The 24884-nt window shown below is 41.5% G+C and overlaps 1 protein-coding gene across 1 annotated transcript in view; it reads right to left on the minus strand.

Moving 5' to 3' along the window:
* The window catches only part of CNTNAP2 (contactin associated protein like 2), a 1672147-nt gene that overhangs the window by 249760 nt on the left and 1397503 nt on the right, over positions 1 to 24884 (minus strand). Inside the window, 1 exon segment of the mRNA XM_030933000.1 lies at positions 23335 to 23553. Within this exon segment, the coding sequence (XP_030788860.1) occupies positions 23335 to 23553 (219 nt within the window).

The raw sequence follows: 24884 nt of genomic DNA on the forward strand, positions 1-24884 counted from the left end.
TTGCTTAATTCTTCACATTTTGAACAACTGTGGTAGGAGATGAGACTGCATAGTGCATCTAGTATTGCCACTTTCAAGTGGGTCTTATCTAAATAGAGAAAATGGAAGCTTTTCTCCCCTTAGGCTAGAATGCCTAATTAAAAGAGCCGTCTTCTAAGAAGCAACACATTTGCTACAGAAATAAAATATTTGGAGATGCACAAAAATTGTATCAGCTGTTTTGGAAGTCTAATCTGGTTTCCTATAGAAAAAGGGTTTACAGAAATCTCTAGATTCTTTGCTCTTTAATCTCACATCATTGAGTTCTGTAGCATTACTTACTGAAAACATATAAAGGCAGAGACATGAATGTATTAGCATAGTTAACAAGTCAATTAGTTCGAAGGCATAAATTCGTTTGAAATGTGATTGTAGATCCTGGTTCTTGTCTCAAGAGATGCCTTGCTTTTAAGTTCATGTCAAGACTACCCAGGGCTCCTTGTCTGGGGTAGCTAGAAGTTGGAACTGATAACTTTACACAGAAATCAACTTTACCACGTTTACTGCTAGGTTAGATCGGATTTCATTGCTTCTGTCTAAATGTCATTACAAGACATATAGCACAACAAGCACATTCACTGTGATTTTTGGAGTAAGTTATAGAGTTGGACTGCGGTTTATGAGCATGAAAATATTAAAATATTCCCAAGAAATCTCATAGAAAGATTCATTGAAGCATTCTATCACAAATGGATTTAATTGTGTCTGTAGTATTCTTAGCTATATTTTTTTAAAGCAGCTGGTATAAAAGGAGGAACTCAAATTTATATACATGTTTGTATCTTAGAATAACAACTTTTCTGGAAACTAAAATGAATTGTAGGAAAAACTGTTGAAAGAAATAGGTGATGAGGATTTACAAAAGAAGATATCATTACTAAAAATAAAACCCAAGTTTCTCTTTCATTGAGGGCTAAATACTAGGCACTCTATTAAGCAATGACTTATCAAAGTAGATATTATTTGCATTATTCCCATTGTACAGATGGAGAAACTGAGGCTTAGAGAAGTTAAGAAGTTTACTCAAGGACTCATAGTTCCTGAGTGGAAACTGTATCAGATCTGCCTTATTCCTAAGGCAACAAACAGGGTTTATTGTCTTAAACCCTGTTCTGTGTGGACCACCTAACACCGAGAAGAACTTTCAAGTCAGGGGCCTCATAGATGTACATGTTTCTGAGATGTAGATTTGGATGTCTTTAACAATGGAGTAATCAGACTGGGTGCTGTGGCTCACGCCTGTAATCCCAGCACTTTGGGAGGCCAAGGCGGGCAGATCACGAGGTCAGGAGATCGAGACCATCCTGGCTAACACGGTGAAACCCCATCTCTACTAAAAATGCAAAAAATTAGCCAGGCGTGGCGCGGGCGCCTGTAGTCCCAGCTACTCAGGAGGCTGAGGCAGGAGAATGGCGTGAACTCGGGAGGCGGAGCTTGTAGTGAGCCAAGATCGTGCCACTGCACTCCAGCCTGGGCAACTGAGCAAGACTTCGTCTCAAAAAAAAAAAAAAAAAAAAAAAAAATAGAGTAATCAGTAGGGTTTCTGGAATTCAGGTAAGATTGGTAGGCTGGGGATTGATTCTGATCACTTACCCTATTACCTTAAGAAAAGTCATAAACTCCAGTAGATTCATCAGACAGGACTGGAAGATCAAAGGCTTTAGTGGCAGAGATGTATTAGCATCTGCTTAAGCCTGTAAACCCCCATCAGGGAAGTGGCAAATGAGTTGCTCCACCATCTCTGTAAACCCAAGCCTTGCAGTTTTCTCATTGGGTGACACATTGATTTGAATCATGACTCTTTTGGGAGTATTTGATTTCTTCTAAAATATTTGAATAGAGAAGTGAAGAGAGTCCAGTGCCTTTTTTGATCCAAGCTATGAGATAGTAGATGGCAAAAGAAGTTATTAAAAACAACTACATTGAAGGATTTCCCATTTTGCCATCTGCTTGTCAGTGGGGCTCACACCTCTACGCTGAAGAGAATTAGGGCCTTTGCCTGATTTGGAAGAATTTCAACCCACTAGTTACTCTTTGTGTGTTAGAATTTCAATTTGGCTTCTATTATTTTAGCCATTATGGCTTTCGTCCTTGCAATAAGGGCTTTCCAAAAGGCATTTTATTAAATAAATGTCTGGCCTTAAAAAATTTTCATCACTAGTCGGTTAAGACAATTATATCCTATCAAAATATGCTAAAACATAAAAATCATTTTTAGATCTCCCCATCTCTTTTTGCCTGATGATCAATGTAATAGTCATTGTGGCAACCATAAACGTACTGAGAAGCAGAATACAAAACAGATTCTGTTATGCTACTCAGATTTAACTACTTTCTCTTTTAGGCAACAGCCTTTTTTACTTTTTTTCTATAAACATACATATGTGTAAATAAAAAGGAAGAAATGGGATCATAATATACACATTGTTTTGAAACTTGCTTTTTGCACTTAACATATCATGAAACTATTTTTTTTTTGTTTTTGTTTTTGTGAGACGGAGTCTCGCTCTGTTGCCAGGCCAGAGTGCAGTGGCGTGATCTCGGCTGACTGTAACTTCCGCCTCCCGGGTTCAAGCAGTTCTCCTGCCTCAGCCTCCCAAGTAGCTGGGATTAAAGGCACGCGCTACCACGCTCAGCTAATTTTTGTAGTTTTAGTCGATGGGGTTTCACCATGTTGGTCAGGCTGATCTCGTACTCCTGATCTTGTGATACCCCCGCCTCGGCCTCCCAAAGTGCTGGGATTACAGGCGTGAGCCACCACACCTGGCCTTTGAAACATTTTCCAAGCAATAAATGTACAACTAGAACATCTTGCTTAGTGTCTGCATAGCATCCCATTCTGTGAATGCACGATCCCTTATATTGCTCTCCCACCACCATTGGACTTTTAAGTTTTTAAAATTTTCCACCTTATGATTCTATAATAATATAATCTTTATGAAAATCTTTACACACTTGTCATCCAGTTTTTCCTTAGAACTGATTCTTTAGAATTAGTTAATCACACTTTTAAGTCTAATTGCTAGCATGAAAGACATATACATTTTAAAGGTACTTGAAATATATTTTATTGTAAGAAGAATTTACCAATTTCTAATTCACCAGTAGGGTATGAGATTATCACCTTCTCCACACAATTTTAATATTGGTCAGTGTCGTTTTGTATTCATGTTAGCCTGCTTGACGGGGGCAAAAGCGTTCACTGTTTAAATCTGCATTACTTCGAATACTGTGAGTTGAGTAATTTTAATGTTTTCCCTTTTCTTATTTTTTGTTGCTTTGTGTCCTTCGCTTTTTGCTGGGAATAGAAGAGAATATATTTCTTACTGATTAATAACAATATGAGTTTTAACTCTTTGTTATAAATAACTCCTTATTGCAACTGTATCTTTCCAGTTTGTGTCTTTTGACTTCTATATGGTGTTTCTTTTTTCCCTATGAAAGTTGTGGATGTTCTTGTAGTCACACCCCCCTGTTTTATTTGTGTGATTTCTGCCTTTGGTCAGAGGCTTACTTGTAAGGACCTTCTATAATACAAAATAATATAATTATTCAACTATATTTTCTTCTAACATTTTTGTGATTTTGCTTCTCTCCACATGTTAACCTTTTGTCTCTCTGGGATATATTTTAATTTGGAAACAATTGGTATTTCATGGATCTTCAGCAATGACTGAAAGCTTGAAAAGACTCTAAATGAATGTTAACACGATGAAGAACAGAGATATTTTTCAAAGGGTCAATTGGCAGAGCAAATAAATCTAGAGTATATCATATTTTTATTATATCATATATGATATATGATAAGATCTAAATTAAGGCAAATATTCAGATCTATTCAGGGATACTTAATTATTTATGTATATAGAGTTCATTTCAGAAAGGATTTAGCAGGGTAGAGTTTTCTCATTCTGCTTCTGTCTTGATTCTTGGGTCTTTGGTCTTGGGCTCTACGTGGATCCATCTCTCTTCCTGTACTTGTGTTTGTGGATCTTTCCTTCTCAGGTTCATCAACTGTTTCTACTCAGTTGTGTGGCTTTCATCAAATTACATTATCTCTCTCAGTATCAGTTTCCCCATCCACAAAAAAGGAGGCTCAACTAGATAGTGTCTCTGACTCCTTCCAGCTCTGAATTGCTCTGGCTCACAGTTTACAAGCTCTCCCTCTGGGCCTGTGTCTTTTTTACTGAATTTCAGTAAACACTCTCAAATGCTCTTAAATCTCTTCCTTGCTTGCTTTTTCTTTATTTGCACCAATGTCTGACTTTTTTTTTCTCCCTCTTTTAACTGGGTGTAACATATGACTGCAGTCTAATCTGTATTTGTTGTGTTCATTAAATAAAGCCTTGCTCACGCCTGTAATCCCAGCACTTTGGGAGGCCGAGGCGGGCGGATCACCTGAGGTCAGGAGTTTGAGACCAGCCTGGCCAACACGGTGAAACCCCGTCTCTATTGAAAATACAAAATTAGCTGGGGGTGGTGGTGCACACCTCTAATCCCAGTTACTTGGGAGGCTGAGGCAGGATAATTGCATGAACCCAGGAGGCGGAGGTTGCAGTGAGCTGAGATCTTGCAATTGCACTCTAGCCTGGGCAAAAAAGAGAGAAACTGTGTCTCAAAATATAAATAAATAAATAAATAAATAAATAAATAAATAAATAAATAAAGTTTTGTACTCCCTCTTCATAATTTATAAAGCAGGTGAGTGAAGTGCCATTTCTCTCTCTATAAAGGAAAACTAAATAAATTAAGGTCTTCTCTTGCTTAGGTAGTCCCTGATTTATTTAAATGGGACAGTGAACCAGAAAGTACTATTCCTGAGCTAGTCGATATGAAGAAAAATCTTCTGTCCTGAAAATGGTCATTATATATTATGTAAAAGACATTAATGCACTAGAACCAGTGAAAATTATTTGAGTTCCACTGATACGCTCTGTAGAAATAGTTCTTGGTGACAAATGTCATAAGTTTAAATTGTAGGTCTTCAAGGAACAACGCTACTTAACCTTTGTTAATTAGAAAATCAACACATTGTCATTGGAGAGAGCCCCCTGCCATGCAAGGGCTTCACGTGCATTAGTTGGACCTATGATAATTATCCAAGGGGAGAGGTGGGTTCAATTTGTAAATCATTTTTTCATGTGAAACGCTTTGCAAGTATTGCAATTAAAGATTAATTATGAAAATGCTGTAACTACCCATAATGAATAATACAACCGTAAAATGCACAGAAGATTGGGGCAAAATAATCAGCTATTAAATTAAACAAAAAGGGCAAAAATAATGATCAAGAGGCATTATAAAAAATACACTGTCCTCAAACTCTGAACTTAATAGTTTTCTAAGGAGCTAAGTTGGGTCCCTGAGTACTTTCGCCCAAAGAGACTGGCCACTAATTCACCATAGAAAGGAATCACACTAAAGCCCACCCACGTAAAATCTAATTTATTCATTCAAAAAATATTTATTTCATGCCTACTATGAGCCAGGCCCTGTTTTAGATGTTTTCTTTGTCTGCTTCATAGTAATGAAAAACACAGAAAAGTCTCTGCCCTTGCACAGCTTATATTCTTGCAGGGGGAAAAAGAAATTTAACAACAAACTCAGTAAGAAAATCAAATATACTGTGTGTTAGAAGGTGGTAACCACTATAGAGAAAAAAGTCAAGCAGCATTAGGTGGGATCCAGAGTTGGAGTGGGGTGGGGGAGGCTGCAATTTTAAGTAGGGTGGTTAGGATAGGCCCCAATGAGGAAGTGACAGAAAGGGGATCATGAGCTTGTCCATGGAGAGAGAGTTCCAGGAAAAGAGGTAAGGGGGTGCCATCCTGCAAGTAGGGGAGGCCCGTTGGAAGGGAAGGAGGGGTGAATGAGAGTGGCTGCAGGATGCTCAGAAGAGCAAAGCCATTGCATGATCAGTTCATGAGTGAAAGGCGCCAGGAAAGCCATTTCTAAAATGATGATGAGGACATGCTTCTTGCCTGCAGCTTAATCCCAATGTGATCACAAAGAGCCACATGATGATGCCAGGCACAATTTGATGTATGGGACACAGCAAGCAGGGATGAAGAAAGCATCAACTGTGGTCACAAAGATTTACTTCTGTGTGTTGGCTCATGGCGTGTGAGCTTCCCAGGTCCCATGTGGGGCTCAGTCTCCTTACGTGTGGCACTGGCATAACCATATGCACCTTGTAGGAGTGTGTTAATAACAGATAATGCACCTCTTTGCACTAGTTCTAGTTACTGGTAACTTATGATTATTGCTATTATTGAGTACAGGCACATTCTATAGAAGCACAGAGTTGGAATAAATTAAATATGGCTGAGATGCTATGTATATAAATCTGATACCAGAGGTATCAGGAGTGCTATGGACTGAACTGTGTTCCCTCTAAATTCATCTGTTGAATCCCTAACCTCCAATGTGATTGCATTTGAAGATGGGGCCTTTAAAGAAGTAATTAACATTAAATGAGGCCATAAAGGTGAGACCTAATCCAGTAGAATTGGTGTTCTTCTAAGAGGAGGAACAGACACTGGGGATGCTCCTGCATGGAGAAAAGATCAAGTGAAGACATGGCAAGAAGACAGCAGTCTGAAAACCAAGAAGAGAAGCCTCAGAAGAAAGCAACCCTACCGACACATTGATTTTGGACTTCCAGCTTTTAGAACTGTGAGAATGTTTATTGTTTAAGCCACCATGCTGTGGTGTTTTGTTAGGGTAGCCCAAACAGACTAAGACAATGAGGAAGTGTTATCAAGCTTGGGCTGATCTATACCTCTTTGAGAAAGTGACCTTGGGGTCCCTCTTCTCACTTCACTGTTTCTGTGGAAAGTACAGAGTTAGAGCCAGGCATGGTGGCTCACACCTGTAATCCCACCAGTTCGGGAGACAAGGCAGGTGGATCACCTGAGGTCAGAAGTTTGAGACCAGCCTGGTCAACATGATGAAATTCCATCTCTACTAAAAAGAAGACACAAAAATTAGCCAGACATGGTGGCATATGCCTGTAGTCCCAGCTACTCGGGAGGCTGAGGCAGAATGGCTTGAACCCAGGAGGTGGAGCTTGCAATGAGAAAAGATTGCGCCCACGCACTCCAGCCTGGGTGACAGAGTGAAACCCCATCTCAAAAAAAAAAAAAAAAAAAGCAAGCACGGAGTTAGGATGGGTGTTGTTGCTATCTTATCAGCCGTGGAGCGCTGTGTCTGGACTGGAGTGCTGTGAATTAGCAGAGAGGTCTTGAGCCTGCCACTGGAATGGTATGAGTGACAGGTGGGAAGAAGAGCTAGGGCTCCTTCTTGTCTAGTGACCCACCCTGACCTTGGCTCTCTGGCATGGCAGCCAGGCTGCTCTGGCTACGTCAGGGGGCAAAAGCAGCTATGTGTTTAGGCAGGCTGGGCCTTCCCAAGTTGCAATTCTGTACTTGCTATTTCTCCTGTTCTATATGCTACCATTGCTTCTTAGGTCTGAATCAACAACATGAACCCATTAAAAAAAAAAAAAAAAACAGAAAACCTATGGTGGGCTGGGCGTGGTGGCTCATGCCTATAATCCCAGCACTTTGGGAGGCTGAGGCAGGTAGATCACTGAGGTCAGGAGTTTGAGACCAGCCTGGCCAACGTGGTGAAACCTGTCTCTATTAAAAATACAAAAATTAGCCAGGTGTGGTGTGCACACCGGTAATCCCAGCTTCTTGGGAGGCTGAGGCAGCAGAATCGCTTGAACCCGGGAGGCAGAGGCTGCAGTGAGCTGAGATCATGCCACTGCATTCCAGCCTGGGCAACAGAACAAGACTGTGTCTCAAAAAAAAAAAAAAAAAAAAAAAACAAACAAACAAACAAAAAAAAAAACAAAAAAAACAAAATACCTGTGGTGTCAGTGCAGGTGTGTAAAATATAAACCCAGTTATCTGGTTGAACTGAGAACAGCAGAATGACCAAGAGTCTTCAGTGGTGGAGAGAGTTAAAAGGAAATTGCTCCACATTCTTTAGTGCAGAGCTGCATGATTGACAAGTATTGATCAGTGGTTTCTCTGTCAGCTAGATATTGGAGGGCAAGTATGAAAACAGCTTTCACATACTGAGAGAACTGGGGTTTGGAAAATTGCTTTTTCAGCTGACGCTCATGAGTGCTCATTCATAACTCCATCAATAGGATGGATTTTTTTTCAGTTCATTATTATTGCATGGATTTTCTTGTGTCCTCAGAGTAAAGGACATGCAGAACATGTGAATCCAGACTATTAAACTAGAAGAAAGCTTCAAAATAGAGACCGAAGGGACACTGGGTTTCCATAGTATAAAGCACTCCTATGTGTCTAAATGCAAAATGTTAGGTAGTGGGGGTGGAGCTAAGTGGTCTGATTCGTTGTAGAGGCTATGGTGGCAGGATGAGCATGATGAAATACTGGCTATTTCAAAAGCTAATATTAATCAAATACTAGATGTATCAGACACTATTCCAGAACTTTACATGTGTTTACTCTCAGAGCTAGATATTATTATTATCTCCATTTTACAGACGAGTGAGCTGAGAGTAAGAGTTAATTTATTTGAGGTCATATAGCCAGTAAGTAGCCAGAACTCACACCCAGGCTGGCTAGCTTTTACGCCTGTACTCTTACTATGCTCTGGCTGCCATTTGATTTTTGGGCTTACATCATATGAGGCACTTTCTTCTCCTACCTCTGATATGCTTCTAGATATTGCTGTGCTTAGGTATAAAAAATGCTGATAGAGTGATTAATACCTGAGGCAAGACATTCACTACCTGCCAGAACACTGTCCTTTTTTTTTTTTGAGACATGGTCTTGCTCTTTGGCCCAGGCTGAGTGCAGTGGCACAATCACTGTTCACTACAGTCTTGACCTCCTGAGCTCAAGCAATCCTGCTATCTCAGCCTCCTGAGTAGCTGGGATTACAGGCACACATCACCATGCCTGGTTAATTAAAACAATTTTTCTTTTAGAGACAAGGTTTTGCTATGTTGCTCAGGCTGATCTTGAACTACTGGATGGAAGGGCACCTCCTGCCTTGGTCTCCAAAAGTGTTAGGATCACAGGCTGAGCCACTGCACCTGGGCAGACCATTGTCTCTAAAGCTACAAGGATGGCTGAAGCTGAAAGGGGAAATGCAATACTCACAGAGCCAGGAATGTCAATGCCAAATTAATCTCTATGCCAACAAAGAGAAGACACTTTTTTGATGCTGTCATTGAGATCATATTTATTTCTTAGTGCAAAAGCTCAATACTACAGCTTTGAAACCAAGGCAGTTATCGGCTTTGGCCACTGCTAAAATGGTGGATGATGGATCCTTTCTCTAAGCTCAGTCTGACAGCACTGATTTCAGAAGCCATTGCTTTACAGTGGGACCTACAGTTCCAAGTGGCATCAGAAAGTGAGGATATGAGAATAGAGTGCTAAACCACTACTTTCTAGTTGGATCCAAACTTCAAATTATTAACAGTTATTTTAGTAAACTTTGATAAATCCAGACATCAAATACATCAGCCTAGAACTCTTGTCTAAATACATTTTTGCAAATATCTTTAGGTTATTGTTCATATTATGTGTCCTGCTGGTGAGTTTTGTCAACTTTGAAGCAAAATAAGCATCCTCTTTCTGCTGATCTTAACGTATCTCTCCCTCCCCCTCTCCTGTTTCCATCTGTCTTTTAAAGTCCTTATTTAAAACATTCGTATCTAGTCTTTTTTTTTATCCAGAGTCAAGAATCCCTGGTGTTATTATCCAAGCTGGCACCTTGTTCTCTTCACTCTCAGACTTCACACACAAGACTTTACAGGTGCTAGTCCCAGGTCAAGTCTGGGATGGATCCGGAAGGGATTAGTATAGCTCTGATGCCCAAACCTCATGGATATATGAGCCCTCCAATGCAAAGGGGTGGAGGAAAAAGAAGAGAGGCTTGGGGATTGAGGAAAAGGGAAAAGAGAGGGGAGTTGGCAGAGAGGCTGAGAAAACAGAAGAATGGAGTGTTTTGACGTCAAGATTTCAAGGAGGTGACAATTGTTAAATAAGAGTGACAATCAGTGACAAATCAGTGACAACCGTTAAATAAGAGTGAGAGGTCAAGGAAAATCAGACAACAGTAAGAGGCTATTGGATTTGCTTATTTTTGAGACAGACACTTCAATATAGTAATAAGATGCTTATTAGTGGAGGAATGGGCAGTGAGAGGCTAGATTTAGTTGGTATAGATACACCACTGGTTTAAGAATCAATGACAGTGGAAGATGGCTGTCCCCTGTCTAGGTGGGAGTGAGGTACTTTGAAGCTGTGCATGTGTATGGGGAGGTGGGTGAGGGACATGGGGTGGAAACAAGAAAGGGTTGAGAGGGATGCAAATGCCAGAGGTTTGTCCTGAGGCAGGAGCTTTTCTTTGCCCCCTCAACTTTCCAGGAGGAGTTCAGTGCAGGCCCTGAACTTTTGCTTTTCCTTGTAGGAAGACAATAGTAAAGAAGACATTTGGAAATCTCAAGGGAATACACTTGAACTCAGAAGGCGAAATGACAGGACCTTGGAGGACAGCAAACACTAAGAAATAAGGGCAAGAAGCAGGGCTGAAGACAGAACCAATGAGAGCAGAAAACTGTAGGGTTTGCATAACAGACACCTTCGTTATGGTGCTGACATGAAGCGGCAGCAAAATTAGCAGAATCATATCTTCCTGATATTGGAGACATGGGACAATGACAAACTATATGAATAAGAATTAGTTGGAGATATTGAAGTGAAAAATCTATAATTGTCAAAATAAAGATATCCTCGGAGGGGCTGAATGGCAGAACAGACAGAGCTGATGGGCATTTTTGTGGGTTGGGGAGATGGAAATTATACACTGGTACAAAGAACAATAAATCAAGAAGATCATGAACACATATAACTAGCAAAATAGACTTCAATTATCCGAAGCTATCACTGAGAACTGTTGATAGAAATTCAGTAATTAAAGTTTAAAATTCTTTTACAGTGAGCTAAAGTAAATTTATTATTGACTTTTTAAAATAATTCTAGTGTAGCCTAAGTATACAGTATTTATAAAGTATACAGTGGTGTACAGTAATGTCCTAGGTCTTCACATTTACTTACTATTCACTCACTCACTCATCCAGAGCAATTTCCAGTCCTGCAAGCTCCATTCATGGTAAGTGCCCTACACAGGTGTACCATTCTTTATTTTACACCATATTTTTTCTGTGTTTAGATACACAGATACTTACCATTGTTTTACAACTGCCTATAATATTCAGCACACTAACATGCTGTACAGGTTTGTAGCCTAACAGCAATAGGCTATATACCATATACAGAGCCTACGTATGCAGTAGGCTATGCATAAATACATACTCAGAAACTGACAGGTCAAGCAGTGCTTAAGGAAATCAGGTACACACATACTCTATGACTCAGTAGTTCTGGGGACACACACAGGCATATGCGCGCGTGCGCGCGCGCACACACACACACACAAGACATCCTCACACAGGTGGCAGACAATGTACATAAACATATTCCCTGGAGGGTTATTTGTGGTGGCAGAGTTGCAGGAAACCTAGGTATTCATCATTAGGGGATAGAATAAATGATGCGTGGTAAATACACATAATGGAGCGCTATGCACATAGTATTCAGAGAACTACACAAATAAATCTTAACAATATAAGGCAGAGGGAAGACAGTAAGAAACAGAATGAGATCTGTAGTACAATGCCATCTGTATAAAGCATGGCATACAAGAGGCAACACTGATTTCCACAATTCATATGTATGCTTTGAATGGATATATAGAGGGTGGGACTAGAAGGCCATCCATAAAATACGTTTCAGTGGGTGCAGGCGATGGCGAGAGGGCAAAGCTGGCAATGGTGAAGAAAAAACATAATAAAGCAAAATTAAAATGAAAGAGGAACATTGTCAGGATGTGACAACAAGACCGTGAAAGGAAGGGAGACCCACGCAATATCCTGCACATCAGGGGGACTCAAAAACACGAAGGAGGAGCAGAAACAAAACTGTGAGATGAAAACACAAAAGGGAAGCATGTAACGGGAAACAACCCTGTTTATCTGAAGGCAGGATATTAAAAGTGGGCCTCTTTTTTCTCACATTCTTAGTGTACTGTGGGAGGAACTATGGGGCTGCGAGGACCTATCCCTTTTTCAATATTTGTGTCATTGATACTAATTTTTTTATTACAATCTTTTTCTGTGAGACAGTTGCCATTTATTATCATGAAGTTTAGTTCAGTCCTTATTGGAAAGATAAAAAATCTGTATGAGAAATTATTTGATATATTTGTTGAAAAATATTTTTCCATATTGATTGCAAAAGTGGTACCTTTACATTAAAATGTCTTCTCTGCATCAGACCATTCCAATTGCCATGAGAATGTTGGAAGAAAGACCGGAGTCCCTGAAGCATTTGGTCTTGTGACACATGAGAAGATGAACCTTTACTTTCTCAGGTTCAGAATGTGCATTGTAAAGTTTCTACCCATATAATATAGTTAATAGATTATCTTTTAGTTAGTTGGGAGCTCAAAAGACATTAACAGTACACTGTTGATTTGATTTGGGAGCATAATTAAAAAAAAGCAAAAATTATCCAGGTGCGGTGTCTCATGCCTGTAATCCTAGCACTTTGGGAAGCTGAGGCCAGTGGATCACGAGATCGAGAGATCAAGACCATCCTGGCCAACATGGTGAAACCCTGTCTCTTCTAAAAATATAAAAATTAGCTGGGCGTGGTGGCGTGTGCCTGTAGTCCCAGCTACTTGGGAGTCTGAGGCAGGAGAATTGATTGAACCCAGGAGGTGGAGATTGCAGTGAGCTGAGATTGCACCACTGCACTTCAGCCTGGCAACAGAGCAAGACACCATCTCAAAAAAAAAAAAAAAAAAAAAAAAAAAAGAAAGGCGCAAACATGTTACCTATCATCACTCACTTCCTATGGTAACGCTCTGACTAAAGGATAGCTGGAATTGTAAAAGTCAGTTATTTCGATCCCTAAAGGGCAAAGGGCAGAAAATGTACATGGCAACTATAAGTGGGAAGGGGCCGTCCTTTCCCCTTAGTGGGGGTAGTAGGTGGAGATGATTCTACTGAGAGGATAGCAGCTGACTCGAGTGTGGTGGCCCGGCAGGTTCAGAAAAAAATAGAGGGCTGGTAACCCTTGCAGTGAACAGCTGTCAAGGAGAAGGCATTTCTTGGAGGAGCTTCTATATTTTATTTGTACTTTTTGCTTTGCATATAGTTGATTGATTTCTATTTAGTAATTTTTTTTTTTACTAGATTTTGCCCAGCAAGTTAATTTACTCTTTAACATATGACAATGGTTTCTAATCATGACATCACTGCCTATTTCTATTCCAGAGAGAACCAAGAACTAGTTACAAGGGTTGGGGCAGAAACTCTGCATTAGGATTCCAGCCAGCATCACAGCTACTGCCAAACAGGCAAGACCTCAATTTGATATCAGGAAGACTGAAAACTATGCTCAGGCTCTAAACTGATCTGAAATGCTGTCTTTCATAATATGCTGACTTTCTCTATGACTTTTTCTTTTCTTTTCTTTTTTTTTTTTTTTGCTGCTGTTGCTTCTGTCATGCTTGATTTCGGTCTGTGGTTCCCAGTAAAAAGATATTTCCCAAGATGGCAAATATCATCAAATTTTGAGAAAAGAATTCTGGAGAAGGTTTAAAAGGAAAAACACCTTCTTGCTTTGGAAAGGAGATGATCTAATTTTGAATATGGATATTAACCCAGAAGAATAACAATCACTTATTTATTCATCCAAATGTTCGCTCAGCAGATATTTATTGGGTAACCATTGCCCAGTGGTTATTGGACCCTATCCTTGGTCTATGCTGTATGTAGTTTACCTTCTAGGGTGAGGACACGTAAGTAAATATTTTCATTTATTTCTGAATAATAATAATAATAATTTTCTGGGGGTTCAACACCCTCTAGAAGTTTCCCATTGGTTACTTGGTATATACCCTATGTAAATGAAGAAGATGAAGTCAAGTGACAAAGTCATTTACTCAGTATGCACCCTATATTAATGGCGAGGATGTTACTCGGTGTGTGGTGTAGGTAAATGGAGAGGATGAATTGAAGCTACACAGCCATTCACCTTCCTTTCATTGCTGAAGAGTTTCCATTTGATTTAGTTCCAGGAAGTCAGCATGAATCGGCCTATGTTCCCTGCCTCCAGACCCTATTCTCCTGCCTCAGATGCATCTGAGGGACAGTCTGGAGGTAGAGTCACACGGCTTACTATTGGATAGGAAGCGATGAGGGAAAGAGAAGAAAGAAAGGGAAGAAGAAAATCAGGGGTAACTCCAAATTTGGGGTGGATGGGTGGATTGGATGGTGATGCCATCTACTGAGATGGGGAGGGCAGTTGGAGGAACAAATTTCCAGGAGGCATCAAGAGTTCTCTCTCATCATGTTTATTCTAAGATGCTCATTTAACATCCAAGTTGAAAGACAAAGGAGAAAGTGGGATAAGTAGATCTGGAGTTCCTGAGAGAAGTGAGGCCTGGAGATTTAAATTTGAGAGACATTGGCACAAACTAGTAACAGAAGCCATTGGATGGTGGGCTGAATGAGATCATCCAGAACAATATTCGGATGAGAAGACAGGAAGGCTCTGTGACACTGCAATGCTTAGTGGTCAAGTGGAGGAAGAAGAGAATGCAGGAGAGACTAAGTGATGGCCAGCGTGGTAGGAAAAATAAGCAGGACAGCACACGGCTGTGGAATCTGTGGGAAGAAAGTATTTCAAGAAGGAGAGCAGGAGAGATGTTGCTGAGAGAGCCTGGAAAGCCCAGAAGAATGTGTCCGAGACTTAGAGATCCATGCTGACTTTGGTGACTTTGTAAAAGTTTTATCAAAAGAACAAAGGAGAAGAAGAAGGAGAAGGAGAAGGAGAAGAGGAAGAAGAAGAAGAAGAGGAGGAGGAAGAAGAAGAGGAAGAAGAAGAGGAAGAAGAAGAGGAGGAGGAAGAGGAAGAAGAGGAAAAAAAGAAGAAGAAAAGAAGAAGAAGAGGAAGAAGAAGAAGAAGAAGAAGAAGAGGAGGAGGAGGAGGAAGAAGGAGAAGAAGATTATTTCCATGTCATAGAGACTCTCAAGGAAGAAGTCTCATTCCCTGAGAAGAGTGCTTTGGCATGAAATTCTCATTAAGTCAAACCTTTTGTATCTGACAATGACTCTCTGCCGGCCTAGATCTTTGCCATGGTGACTTTGTAATCTGCAGAATACCAGCCAGGGCTGCCTGATGCCCAGACTCACCACTGCCTGTCAACCGTAGTCTCTCCCACAGACTCCGTAACTGGGAGAGTGCTCCACAAGGGGCCGGTATTGCATGTGGGGCGTGCAAATCTTCCTTGGGATGGATTCTCCTGCACGTTGTGGGAAGCTTTGGGAGTACCCAATGTCACCGCACTTTTCTCCATGCCCCCGGGCCACAGTATCATCTCAGCCAGGGGACGCTGGTATAGACTGACCAAGAGGGCCTTAATTTTGCCTTCAGCTTGACTAAACTTTACACAGGACCCACCAACCCATCTAATTCCACCCGGACCAGACCCCTGACATTGCATTTTAAGAGTACTTACTTACTTTTGTTAATTCTTTCTCTGCCTTTTGAGATGTAAATTTTTTAAAAAGCTGTCGGCCAGTTTTACAACCAGCAATGGCTTTTTCAAAAACTTGGAAGATAGCACTCCATCTCCCAGAAGCCATGGAAGGGTGGGAGCCTAACTTCACAGGATGCCTGGCTCCAAGCTGTAAAATTACCTCTCATCATGAAGATCTGAGCAAGTTTACTTTTCCTTTGGGTAGAGCCAATTAGCAAACACAGACACCCTATGATCCCTCCCATCCCAGCTTTTAAAAACTTCCCCATTGTATTTCAGTGAAATAAAAAAAAAACACAAAAAATCAAAATAAAGAAACAAAATTCTCCTGTCCTTAGTTGACGTGGAGGTGAGCTCAACTGCATTCTGGCTTCTCTATCCTGTCACAACAGCCCTGAATGAAGATCTTCCTTGCCTGTTCAACTTTGTCCAGTGCAATTTTTGCTTTGACAAGAGGAATGATTAAAGTGCTGAGTCTCTGGAGTCAGACTGTCTGGGACCAAATCCCATCTCTGTCTCTTCCTAAGTGCATGAATTTGGGTGAGTCAACTAATCTTTAATGTGAGAATAAGACAAGAATTAGCAATGTTATCTACGTTATAGACTCATGTGGATTCATTGAGGGGAAGCATGGGAAGCACTTGGCCTTGGGGTTCACCAGGATGTCTCAGTCAGCATTCACGTGGTTGCTCTTGAGGCAGGTTTGCAGGAAACAGGGGCAGGTATACATTCTCTAGGTTATAATTCCTGCAATTTGAGTTGTACATTTTTTTTTTTTTTTTTTTTTTTTTTTTTTTTTTTTTTTTGAGATGTAGTCTCACTCTGTCACCCAGGCTGGAGTGCAGTGGCACAATCTTGGTTCACTGTGACTTCCGCCTTCCGGGTTCAAGCGATTCTCCCACCTCAGCTTCCCAAGTAGCTGGGATTACAGGTGCCCGCCAGCACACCTGAGTAATTTTTGTATTTTTAGTAAAGAAGGTGTTTCACCATGTTGGTCAGACTGGTCTCAAGCTCCTGATCTCAGGTGATCTGCCTGCCTTAGCATTCCAAAGTGCTGAAATTACAGGCGTGAGCCACCGTGCCCAACCTGAGTTGTACATTGTTTATTACCAATTTTTTAGACATGAGAAATAACCATTTTATTCATACACAGATTTGGGTGCATTTCATTATTAGAATTCCATTTTTCTCCTTTACACACAAATGCTGATTTTCTCTTTGCTCTCTCAACGATATTGCATTTCTGATGGCACTGGAATGATCCATTTGTGACTTTGGAATACAGAACGTATGAGGAGCAGCTGACCAAACACGCTGTATTTTAGAGTTTGGGGAGGTTGGATTCAGAGAATGGTTATAACATTTCAGTCTGTGGTTGCTTACACATCCATTTAATAAACCTCAACTCTTCCATAAACTTAGGTTGCCACCCAGGAGAAAAAAGTCTCCCAATAGACAAACTGTCAGAGGAAGAGGAGGCTGCCGGCTTCCCCGCTCTCAGGTAGTCTCTGAGACCTCCTGAAGACAGCATGCCTTCCGTTGAGTCTCAGTCAGGCTTTCTCCCCAATATAAAAGAGCTTGAAGCTCTGAGGGTGATTTTTCAACTCCTTTTTGGATGGCACAAAAGAGATGGTTCCCTTTAACTTCTAGAGAGATTTCAGAAGAGGCCAGAGGCAAGTAAATGGAGCAGGGACATTTGTCATGAGTTAAGATGACCCAGCCTCTGTCAAGGAGCCACTTAGGAGCTTGACTTCTTCCTGAAGCTGTCTGAAGTGGCCTCCAGACCTTCTAACTCTGATCTCCTCCCTTAATGACTGCCAAGAGCAGTTGCAGGCTCTGGCTAGCGTCTAGCTTGCTGCATGCTAACCCTATCCTAGCTCCCTGACCTGAACAGCCTGCTCGGCTCCCCGCAGTGGTGTTTGCTTGCCAGCTCCTGGCCATGCCCTGGGCTGGCAGCCAGGCTCCCAGGCTGGGGGCCTAGCACATACCTTGCCTGCTCCCAGTCCTGCCACTGCTATCAGCTGTCAGGACTCCAAACTCCTTGTATGTCTCTGCCAAAGAGGGCTTTGCTCAATCCAGCCTGGCATTGTTCATGCTTAGACAATGACCATGAGCTTGTTTGCTTTCTCCACCTCCTAAGAAAAATCTGGCCCACGGACAGCTCAGGTCCAAACACCTGGGCTGGCTGAGGCTTCAGATCACCATGTGGCTTAAGTGCTTCTGCTGGGCCATCCAGGGAGCTCATCATATGCTGTTCACTCATTTTGGATCAAAAAATGGGAAAAGTTTCCTGCATTTTTCAGACAAATACCAGCAAGCGCTTTTTTTCTTTCTGTGTCTCTTAGTTTTTAAATGTATTTGTTACTTTTTGATTAAACAAGCATAATCTCTAGATTCTTACAACTTCCAAAAGACCTGTGTTAACCCTTTTGGGATGACAGCCTCTAATTATATTTTAGATGTACAGTGAGGTGAACTGTGTCTTCTGTTTTTTTTTTTTTTTTTTTCAGTTACTTTGCAAAAGGACATGTGAGTCTGGCCTCGCTAACGACACCACCTTTGCAAAGATCACACAGCAAGAAAAGTCTAGCATGGCTGACTCCATCCTGCTTCTAGCCTCATAGCCTGGCTGTCCTTGCTCCTTCCTGGGCATAGGTCAGGCTAAACTAACCATGGGAGGTATTCGGTTTAGAGTTTAGCTTTAAAGCAAGGATGATAATTGTTCCTCCCTAAAACTGGCTCGCTCCCGGCTGGAAAAGTGAAACAGCTTTTGTAAAACCAAAGAAAGGCCGTGAGATTAGAATTATGGGAGAGGCCTGAACTCTGTTAAAATGTAGGTGTAGTTTCTAGAATCCCTTAATACTTAGGAGTCATGTGGCCAGAGGTCACAAGATGTGTGGCCTCCTCAGGTGCTTTTATAGCTAACATCACTATTGTAGAACTTAAGATTGGTCTTTTGAGATTTATTTTTTTCCAGATTTTTGCATTCTGGAAGCCACCTGACTCCATCCAGACTTGGGACTCACAACTCAACCAGTTCTGTGGCCGTCACCCAGAGGCAGGCTTAGCATGTGAGGACAATTTTCCACATGCCTATGATTTCATCCCCAATCAATCAGCAACACCCATTCCCTAGCCCTCTGCCCACCAAATTGTCCTTAAAACCCCTAGCCTCTGAGTCCTCAGAGAGGCTGAATTGAGTAATAACTCCAGTCCTTCTGCTTGGCTGGCCTTGTGTTAATTAAACGCTTTATTTACTGCAATAACATTGTCTCAGTACATTGGTTTTACCCATGCAGCAGGCAAGAAAAACCCTTCGGGCGATTACATTAACACAGGCAAGTGGGTGGAAGGTGGCCTTCTGTAGAGCTCTGTGTGCAAAGTCAAGAACTATTTTCCGTCTGTTTCAGCTTTAAGTTGTATCAAAGCCCTTCCTTCCAGAACCTAGATGGAGCTCTTGGGTCACTCGGTCACACATCTCAGCTGCTGCAGGGATGCTGGTGTGATGTTTTCAGATGAACTCTTGCTTCCTTGGCTGACTGTGAAAAAATCCCTGGGCCTTAGTTTGCTGCCCTGTGGCCTCTGCAGGTAAGCAGAGGACTAGCAGAATAATTTTGAATATTGAGGGACATCTCTGCATGTGAGCTTTCCTGTAAGGTTGGTGAATGGAAGTGATCATATTTCAGGTCAATATTTCAAGAAAAAGTAATGAGCCCATTGAAAGAGGCTTCTCTAAGAGAAGGGTAAATATTACATGGAGGAAGAAGAAAGTAAAGGGAGTAAAAGGTAAAGGATAGTAAAGGAAAAAGACTCACGTTTAATGAGTATGGACCTGCTGGGCATGATGGCTCAAGTCTGTAATCCCAGCACTTTGAGAGGCTGAGGCAGGCAGATCACTTGAGGTCAGGGTTTCAAGACCAGCCTGGCCAATATGGTGAAACCCTTTCTGTACTAAAAATACCAAAATTAGCCAGTCATGGTGGCACACGCCTGTAATCCCAGCTACTCAGGAGGCTGAGAGAGGAGAATCACTTGAACCTGGGAGACAGAGGTTGCAGTGAGCTGAGATCACGCCACTGTATTCCAGCCTGGGCGACAGAGCAAGACCCTGTCTCAAATACTAATACTACTGCTATTACTAATAATAATGACAATCATTATGGACCCTAGGTGAGGCACTCTTCTGAGTGCTTAGCATGGAATATCTCATTTAATACTGTGGTGTGGGAGCTGTATTCCTATTTAATACCGAAATATTAAGCAATTTGTCAGTGTTTTCTCAGTTGGCAAGAGGCAGAGGTGGTAGTCAAAGACCATATTGTTAACCACACACCATTGTGGGAAGACTGACCACGTGGCAATCCTGGTATTGTTCAATCATTACCAAGCACATAATCAAAAATGTCTAACATTGGAAGAGGCCAGGCATGGTGGCTCATGCCTGTAATCCCAGCCCTTTGGGAGGTTGAGGTGGAAGGATCACTTGAGCCTAGGAGCATGAGATCAGCCTGGGCAACATGAGCCTATAGTCCCAGCTACTTGGGGACTGAGGTGGGAGGATCCCTTGAGCCTGGGAGGTTGAGGCTGCAGTAAGCCACGATCATGCCACTGTACTCCAGCCTGGGCAACACGACAAGACTCTATGTAAAACAAACAAACAAACAAACAAACAAACAAACAAACAAACAAACATTAAAGTAGAAGATACTCAAAGAGGGAAGATGGTAATACTTGGTCAAGAAAATACTTTTATATTAGAGGTGAACTGAGACTAACACCCAAGTGCTTCATGTTTTTTTCTTTTCTGAGACGGAGTCTTGCTCTGTTGCCCAGGCTGGAGTGCAGTGGCACAATCTCGGCTCACTGCAAGCTCCGCCTCCCAGGTTCAAGCAATTCTCCTGCCTCAGCCTCCTGAGTAGCTATGATTACAGGCATGTACCACCATGTCCAGCTAATTTTTGCATTTTTTAATAGAGACGGGGTTTCACCACGTTAGCCAGGCTGGTCTCGGACTCCTAAACTCGTGATCCGCCCACCTTGGCCTCCCAAAGTGCTGGGATTATAGGCGTGAGCCACCGTGGCCGTCCTTTTTTTTTTTTTTTTTTTTTTTTTTGCTTTTGTAACAACCCCTCTCGCTTCCCCTGGGGTAGACTTCTATTGCTGAACAATATTTCACAAATTGGCTCAAGTAGCTCATATCTGAGAGATGTGCCTTATGCCCCGCTTTAAGGTGACAGGAATTAGAAACTGAGACTGGAGACTTACTGTTTTTTAGTCAAAAGAAATTGCTGACTCATCACATCAGCCCACTATTCTGAAACTTCTGTTTCTGCGGTCACCAATGGTTTCACAATTGCTAAATTAAAACAAACACAGGCTGGGCGTGGTGGCTCAAGCCTGTAATCCCAGCACTTTGGGAGGCTGAGGTGGGTGGATCACCTGAGGCCAGGAGTTTGAGACCAGCCTGGCCAACATGGCGAAACCCCTTCTCTCCTAAAAACACAAAAGTTAGCTGGGCGTAGGGCTGGGCACCTGTAGTCCCAGCTGCTCAGGAGGCTGAAGCAGGAGAATCACCTGAACCTGGAAGGCGGAGGTTGCAGTGAGTCGTGAGTTGAGCTCATGCCATTGCACTCCAGCCTGGCCCACAGGGTGAGACTGTGTCTCAACACACACACACACACACACACACGAACACACACACACACACGCTTCTAGCCTTCTTTTACTCATGGTGCTTGATATTATTTGTCATTACCTTTTTAATAAAATCCTCCTCCTCCTGTGACATTACCCTGCCCTAATTTTCCTTGTTTCATTCTATCTATTCCTCTTCATTCTTCCTGAGATACTCTTTTTCTCTCTTTCCCTTAAATTTCATGGTTCTGTAGAGTTCTGATCTCAGGCCCTTGCTCTTTTCTTAAGTTACTCTTGGGTCACCTTTAAGTGAATTGATGTTCCTTCCAAGACCATAATAAATACTCTTCCATCTCTTCATTTTACAACCTTACTAGGTCTTCAAAATTATTCCACACAGCCACAGTTAGCCGACAGAAAGGAACAAAACTAAAGTTGGACTTCTATATCCAGGGGCAGGGTCAAAAAACACGAGAAATTGAGTCAAGTAGGGTCACCTTTTATGATGAAAACCACATAGATTCTATCCAGTATGTTCAGAATTAACAGTGTTTAGGAAGAAACTTGTCTCAGGTAATCCGGGGAACACATGTTGATGAAGTGAAATTTCTTCACTGTGCTCAGCAGGGATCAATGGACCTGATATTTAGCTAATTAAAAAATAATATGTAATTTTGTGATCTATAACTTGAGGGAAGGATTTGGAAAGGGCTGGTTTGCAGTTGTAATTAGGAAATACTTTATTTCTAAATCTATGACTCTTTCATAGCCCCAGCTGATGTGGTTGTTAAAAGTCAGTCTCACTTTCAAAAAGCTCATTGACTCACACCTTTGTTTTGTAGTTTGCCGACATCATACAAAATGAATGGAGATCTAATTTTACCTTTCCTTTAATGACATTCTACTGCTCTTCAAACATCCCAACACAGTCATGAAAGACACTGTGGGGACTCTGCCCCTTGTTAAAATTAACTGGCTCTCAGTGAGGCTCTACTGTAGGCTGGAGCCCACGTGGCAGGTGTTATGAATATGAACAGCAACCAGCTCACATTCTCGTCTTGCTCTGTCTGAGACTTTCGCAGTTGACTGCACTGATCAATTAACTCCCAGAAACCTAGAGAGGGGTCTAAGATGAGGCATCCACTAAGTCCTTCAAACTCACTTCTTTTTTTTCATTCAATAGAGGAAAAGTTGCTAATTTCCTAACATATGAATATTCTCAAAAACAAAAGTTAAAATTCAACTAGCCATAGGAAACAGGTATGAATTTGAAGTAATTTTAGGTTCATCTGAAAAATGTCAATAGCAAAAAGACAGGTGAAAAAGATTAGACTGGGTGGCTGGATCCACTTCTTGCATAGGTAGTTCAACTTTTTGCTCTGTTTAAATTTCATCTTTGTACTGAATTTTTTTCCTATGTCAGGAAAAGTCTAAATCTTTCTCTGCCTAGAACCTTGAGAACAGGCAAGAAAGGAATGGCTTTATATTTATCACTTCAAAAAAAAGCTGAACTTAGAGAGCCTATTCCCTCCCTCCCTTCCTCCCTCCTTCCCTCCCTCCCTCCCTTCCTTCCTTCCTTCCTTCCTTCCTTCCTTCCTTCCTTCCTTCCTTCCTTCCTTCCTTCCTTCCTTCCTTCCTTCCACACAGTTACAAGTGCCCCAAATGATCAAATAACTTTATAAACTTCTAAAACCATAAACCTAAAATTGCAGATATTAGAGAGACCTGAGAGATGTCTCAGCCTGCACTCTGATTTTATAGCTGAGGACAGTGAGCTCCCAAGAGTGGAAGTGGAAGAAGATCTAGGTCTCCCGAACCTTCTTCCTTATTCCGTTCTGTCTTGAAGGAGACTACAAGAGGCCAGCACACTTACTTTTGGAAGTATCTCTATACCAAACCTTGCAAAAGCTGATTTTTTTTTTTTTTTTTTTTTTTTTTTTGCATTGTGTAGACTCTTAAAAATAAACAGAAGGAAGCCATGATTACCTTTCCATTACTTACCAACAAATAACTGGCTGTAGAGTTCCAGGCGGGTGTGGCCTTCTGTTGGGGCCTTGCGGATCTGCTGAGGCAGCCGGTCCACCTGTAGGCTGGCCTGCTTGACGTTCCTCTCTGCAGTGACCCGGTGCCACTGGTCGTCATTGAGAGGGGTTGGTGACCTCACTACAATCTCTACCGGCCCATTTCCCACATCAAATGAAAAGGACACTTCTGTGGCAGCTGGAGGAGCAGAAAGCATGAAAGACGTGAGTATTTTTCTCCCAGATACTAAATAGCAGTAAATTCTAGATGACAAACAAAGCAGAGAGAGGAAAAATCATCTAAACCTGTTACATCCTACAAAGGTCAATGGCAAAAATCAATGGAAAAAGGATAAAACGTCAATCATTAATCATGAATAACCGAGGGTGTTTGGGGGTCTATGTGCCAGGTATACATTTATTTCCTCATTTCATCTTAGAAGCCTTTCAAGATGTGACCATCACTGACCCTCTCCAGATAAGGAGACTGAAGTCTGGAGAAGTTAGCGCATGTTGAGTGTCTTAGACTCAGTAAGTTAGTGGAATCAGGAACTGAACCAAGGTGAGTTAGGAACTGAACCAAGGTTTGTCAGATTTCAGAGCTTGATATCTTCTAACTCCACATACAATTTACCGTTTTAGTAAGTAGCTCCTTGGGAAGTGACTCGTAGTCACCTGGAGATCTCTTGAAACACCTGTGTCCAGAGATTTTGACTCAGTTGGTCCAGAGTTGGCCCTGGTATTTTAAAAAAACTCCCCAAGAAATGTTAACACCTAGCTAGAGTTGAGAGCTAATGCTTTGGGGGAATTTATGAAACTTGATTTCATTGATCTTTATACTCTATTGAAAGTTGGGAACCTTTGAATTGTTGGTGTAATGAGGGTGACCTACATTTTATGACCACCTGTGGCTACCTAAAAGGTAGCACAATATTTCTGGAGAATAATCCCTGTCATACATCATCTGTTGCAAACCTTGGTTATTCCCCATCTGGAATGTAGGCTCCTTCTCGTAACCTACCCTCTAGCACTGACCACAAATTATTCTTTTTTTTAGAGATCACCTCCAAATCAACCTTCCTCTGCAAGAAGTCACCTCTCAACAACTGGAAAATGGATTGGGTGGTTGCTTTATTAACTTTAGCTATAAGTAGCTTTCTTATTTCACATTTTACGTTTTATGTTAAGTTCCTCAGTGACCACCTAGTGCTTTATAAACAAGCTTTTTAAATGTATATTTTTTCTTGTGATTGACAGGAGAGGCAGCTTCAGGCTGAAGCAGCACATATATCTTCAGCTCCCTTAGGCTGGGTGGATTCTTTTCAACACTAAAGATGTGGCACACTAGTGAATTTCCTAACTTTGCTTATAAAGATATTCATCCCCTCTATCCATCAATAAGCCTTCCACCTAATCGCTAAGCAGTTTAATTAAATATCTGTCATTTTTTTCTCCTGGGCTAATGGAAAATTCAGCTTCTTTTGGCTGGTACCATTTTGAGACAGTGTCACAAGCAATCAAACTTCTAAT

The sequence above is a fragment of the Rhinopithecus roxellana genome, chromosome 6, assembly GCF_007565055.1.
Source record: "Rhinopithecus roxellana isolate Shanxi Qingling chromosome 6, ASM756505v1, whole genome shotgun sequence".
In the NCBI taxonomy this organism is placed as follows: Eukaryota; Metazoa; Chordata; class Mammalia; order Primates; family Cercopithecidae; genus Rhinopithecus; species Rhinopithecus roxellana.